The 5,000-nt window shown below is 38.1% G+C and overlaps 1 protein-coding gene across 2 annotated transcripts in view; it reads right to left on the reverse strand.

The window, feature by feature from the left end:
* The window catches only part of LOC122260682 (uncharacterized), a 13,000-nt gene that overhangs the window by 5,983 nt on the left and 2,017 nt on the right, over positions 1–5,000 (reverse strand). For both annotated transcript variants that reach the window (XM_086548717.1, XM_086548716.1), the window contains exons 5-8: positions 3,731–4,005; positions 3,384–3,633; positions 2,995–3,146; positions 2,363–2,517 (exon numbers count right to left, since the gene is read on the reverse strand). In XM_086548717.1, the coding sequence (XP_086404843.1) occupies positions 2,363–2,517; positions 2,995–3,146; positions 3,384–3,633; positions 3,731–4,005 (832 nt within the window). The remainder of the gene's footprint in view (positions 1–2,362; positions 2,518–2,994; positions 3,147–3,383; positions 3,634–3,730; positions 4,006–5,000) is intronic.

The raw sequence follows: 5,000 nt of genomic DNA on the forward strand, positions 1-5,000 counted from the left end.
GGCACTCCCAGTTATATGCACATGTTTCCTTTCTCTTCCTCATCTCTTCCTGTTATCTTCATTGTGGGTGATCATTTTATTAACCCATTGCAGACGGAGATAAATTTGCTTGCCCAGCCTCCAGGATAGGTTTTATTTTAGAGAGAGACCACTTGAAGCAATATAATTTGAAGCATCCAAATCTCTTTCAGTCATTCATTGTAAAACTAGAGCGGTTTTTGTGTTTTATTTTTTTGTGTGTTTTATTGAGTTTAGAGACTTATATGTGCCGTATGACAGGCTCTATCAGTGCTGCAGTTGACTAAAATTGTAGTATGTTATCCATATTAGCTCATTATTTTCTTTATACTCAATGTGATAGAAGTATTGCTGTTTTATGGGAGGACAAAAGGCAACTTTATTTTTTCGTATTTTTGTGCTGTCTTGAACGAATACGAAACATATAACCACCTACAATAAAGATAACAAGAAGAGGTAGGGAAGAGGAATGAAACCTGTGCTTGTGACTGTGAGTGCCACAGTGAAAGGCATCCATATTGGCACAGGAGCACATTTTAGACACTGGGTATGGATTGAGTCACCTTCCTCTTCTCGTTCTGCCTGCACATCCTTCATCGGCGGTAGTTTTGAGCAAGGGTTCATCAACTTAGTGTGTGCCATCGCTCTATAGAGACAGTGCATGCTAGAGACCGTGGATGGGTGCCATTCAAGGCTCTCTCACCTGCTGGTGCTAGAAAAAAGTGGTGCCATCTAGGTTTTGGACGTTAAGCTTGCACGATATTATGGTAATTATAGTAATTATGACTGCAGTAGCCATCATCACTCATTCCTTTTTCATAGCAAAATAAAATAGCACAGTGATCCAAAATCCCCGAACGTCGTGTACGTCATGACGCCCGTCGTCAGGCCAAAGCTCCTACGTCATGTATGTCATGACACCCGTACGCAATGGGTTAATATTTGTTTATGATGGTGCATGAATACGAAAAAAAAAAGTTGCTCTTTGTTTTCCCATAAAAATGCAATACTTCTATCACAGTGAGTATATAGAAAATGATGATCTGATATGGACCCTACATTACAGTTATAGAGCCTGTCATAAGGCATATTTAAAACTCATAATATAGTAGAACACAAAAAATAATGGACACAAAAATGGATCTCAGTTTAACAATGAGTGAACAAAAGAGTGTGACAAACATGTGGAGTGCCATGTAGGTCTATCCCTTCTGCAATGGGTAAATCTGGTAACACCAGATGATGCGATATCATGTCATTTGGTGGTAGTACATCATGGCTTTTTGTACTGCCGGCATGCCAGCTGATTGTGTGCGCAGAGGGTGGCTGTGGCCAGAGTGGGCAAATAGCCCAAGGTGATAGGTCTGCACTCATGAAATACCCTGGTGTTAAGATTGGGTGGAGCCAAATACACCCCGTTGTCATCGGATTAAGTGAATGCCTTGCATAAGCCTTTCCATTCCTTCCTCTCTGAGCACTTACTAATTATAGCTGAAGTAATTTGGCTGTAGTCCATATTTCTGATTCATATTTTATGACAGCAAGGATACACTGGTTAACCCATTGACAGCAGAAGGCATGATTTGCTGCAAAGGCAGAGTCGGTCGTAGACATGGATGGCACCTTGCCAAACAACATAAACCCTACACACAATTGTATACATATATTATTAAAATCGTGACCAATGGGTTAAAGACCTTTCTCTAAAGACATAATGTAGAGAACCTCTTAACCCATCCACAACGGGGGAATTCTAGCCTTGAATGTCACAATGCCGGGGCGTTCGAATTATTAGGCCTAAATCAATTGAATGGCTGGCACAATACTGTGCCGCCCGGCCACTGGGCTTTTGAATGAGTGGTACAGTACTGTACCACCCGTCCAGAGTGGGTTAATATATTACTATGTGTTCTGAAGGTGCTCCAACCTAGCCTAATTCGTTGTTTTATCTCAGCTTCTTAAGGAAGTATTCATCTGTATGAGTTGCCCTAGGTATATATACTCATTCACTGCTTCAAGAACATTATTTGTATTTGCTTAACTGGGGTTCAACTGTTGATCATTACTTTACTCTTTTTCCTGTTCATTTTAGGCCCAACCTTTAGGATTCTGGGAATGGCAATCCTAGGGGTAAGAGAACCTATGGGTATTTCTAAAAAAATAAGTATTGTATACTCTGTGAGCAGAGTAAGGTGTTTCAGCTGGTATTTAGCAACCTTGCTATGCACAGCATATTATACTGTGGGCAAGGAACTCCAAGGAACACCTTAAAATCTTCAAGAAATTCTAACTAAGTATAAACATGAAAGTGTAATCATAACTAATTAATGAAACATAAACCTACCTCTAAGGCTTGATTCTTGACTTGCACTAGGCAGTCTCCTTTTCAGGTTCCACCATTTCCCTCTCAGCCAATGAGGCGAGCGGCATGCTGGCCATCCTCGTGCTAATGCTGACCAGTCCACCTGGGACTCTTCTTGAACACCACACACAGTGAGTCTAATGGGGAAAAAAAAATATTTAATACAGTCAAGTTCTCATAATATGACAATTTTATGTCTAATGTCTTACACATGGAATAGAAAGATTATGACTAGAATATCAAATTAAATGTTAACCATTCTAAGACAGGCCACACCTACAGATGGTCGGCCTGAGCTGGGCATGTTAAGAAGTTGTGTTTTCTATTCATTGATACATGAATCTGTATGATATATCAGTAAAGTGATTACAATTACCATTTGGTATAATGTATTGTTTAGGCAACTGAAAACAATAACTAGCCTGTTTTTTTTTAACAAATTAATAGTGTGTAAATGAGCTGACTTCACAAAAATGCCCATAGCAGAAGGGTTAAAAGCAAAACATGAACAGCATGCTACCGGGATACCTCTGGCACTTCTGGCATAAAACATTCCTTATTTGTACAAATCTTTTACCAAATCATCCTCTGACACAAAATAAAGCTCCCACTACCTGCAGATCAGCTGAACATCATCTGCTTTACTCCATTCAACCCCTGATGTCCGCTTCCAATTCAGGTAATTCAACCACTTTGTGCGACATTGCTTTTCAGACCTGGTTCCAACCCTAGCTGCAACTTCACCCCAAGAAATTCCACTTGTTACCTGAAATTTATTGACAAAAACTTGTTATCCATCAATATTTGTATGTTATGCAAAGCCAATTATAGAAGCTAAAAAAATGCATAAATCACCTTGATTATTGTACATGTTCTTACTTCCATAAAATAATGAAAACATATTTGATACATCAATCACACATACAACAAACAATATGATGTTTTTCACTGTTCACTGCTCTTTCCAATCAATTACAAGGTGACAATAATTTAATTCCCTAACCTGTTCTCCTGGGAGGGCACTTGCTAAGTTATACACAACCTCTGCCAACCGGTCCTCTTCTTCTGGAGACCAAACACCCCTGTTACAGTTCTCATTCAGGAGTCGACAGCGGTCCTTCACAGAGGCAGCTGACCTTCCAAGATGTGCTGCAATCGCTTGCCAGTTGTTGCCATGCTTCATACGGAGCTCTCGTAATTTTGTAACTTCATCAGAAGTGTACTTTCCAATGTGGTTTCTATTATCATACAGTCTGAAATCAAAGTTCAAAGTTTAAAACTTATTCCTCAATTGAACTATAACATCAGTGTCATCCTATAGATAAGGCCCTTTCTTGCTGTCACACTAACCTAATGACTCTTCTATACACAGAAAAGAGTGGTCTGTTGAGGCCCTGAGCAATAACTCTGTAGAATCCGCTGCGCTCTTCTTTGGACATCTTAAAAATGACTGAAGCCGGATCAGAGAGTCCACGATCAGAGCAATACTTTTCAATGTTCTGTTGAAGCAGATCAGTCTCCTCCTTTGACCACATTCCTTGTCTCCAAGCATGGCCTCTCCACCGTAACATTTCCTTATCCTCTCGTGACGTGAACCAATTTTGGTTAATATTGCCACTGCTCCCCTGGAAGTTTACAATTATTTTAATAAGTACTGTATTGAAGAATCCTAACATATACAAATGATTAATTAAGAGTAATTTTTCTGCACTTGACATTGCAACTACATCACCTACAAGTATATGGAATTGATAGACTGATGACATCTAAAACACCTTCCATCTATGACACTGCTGTTGGATATTGAAAATAAAGAAATCATATAGCATAAGAGTGAATGCCTGCAGCAGACCCTTTAATCAATTCAGTTGATATGTATTAATTTATATATCTATACATTCTTTCTTTTTTTAAATGTTGATGTGTGCTTGTTTACAAAGAAGCAATTTATTGGAAAAAATTATTCCTGGAATTTCAATTGCCTGTCAATAATAAATAATAGAAACTACCCTTAAATTAACAGGTTAATCATGAGCATAAAGTTTCTAAGTCTGAGAAAGGATAGCACCACTACCATTGAACTCTGGAATGATGACAAATAAAGTAAAAAAAAAATCTAGAATTTTCTAGGAGCCTATTTGTGTTACCATAGATATTAGAGTAAAAATTTTAATTTACTTTTTTCGCTCTAACTGATACCAAATGAAATAAACAATTGTCTCAATAGCTATACTAAGCATTGTGCACAGAACCTGATTGGTTACCTTATGTGACTTCATTTAGCACTGCCCCCTATTCCCCCAGGTGAAATTGTGTAGAAGGATTTTAGCAAACTGTTGAAATATGATTTTTTAGTCACAAATAAAAGAAACAAAACATCAAACAAATATGCCAGTTAATCAAACATTTAAACCCCTGAGTAATTATAACTCAGAAGAAAGGTGGCTTAGTGGGGTCAGTTGCCAACTAGTGACTGAGGCAAGAGCTATGGTACATATAGATCTAATCCCTAACTGATAAATTGCTTTGTTAAATTATCTAACACTAAAACAGTATTACACAATGGACCCACATAATGATATCAATCATTTTTGATTTGAAATACAAAATATGACTCATA

This window comes from Penaeus japonicus, unplaced genomic scaffold (assembly GCF_977035675.1).
Source record: "Penaeus japonicus unplaced genomic scaffold, GWHDUDI00000001_assembly GWHDUDI00000021, whole genome shotgun sequence".
Classification (NCBI taxonomy): Eukaryota; Metazoa; Arthropoda; class Malacostraca; order Decapoda; family Penaeidae; genus Penaeus; species Penaeus japonicus.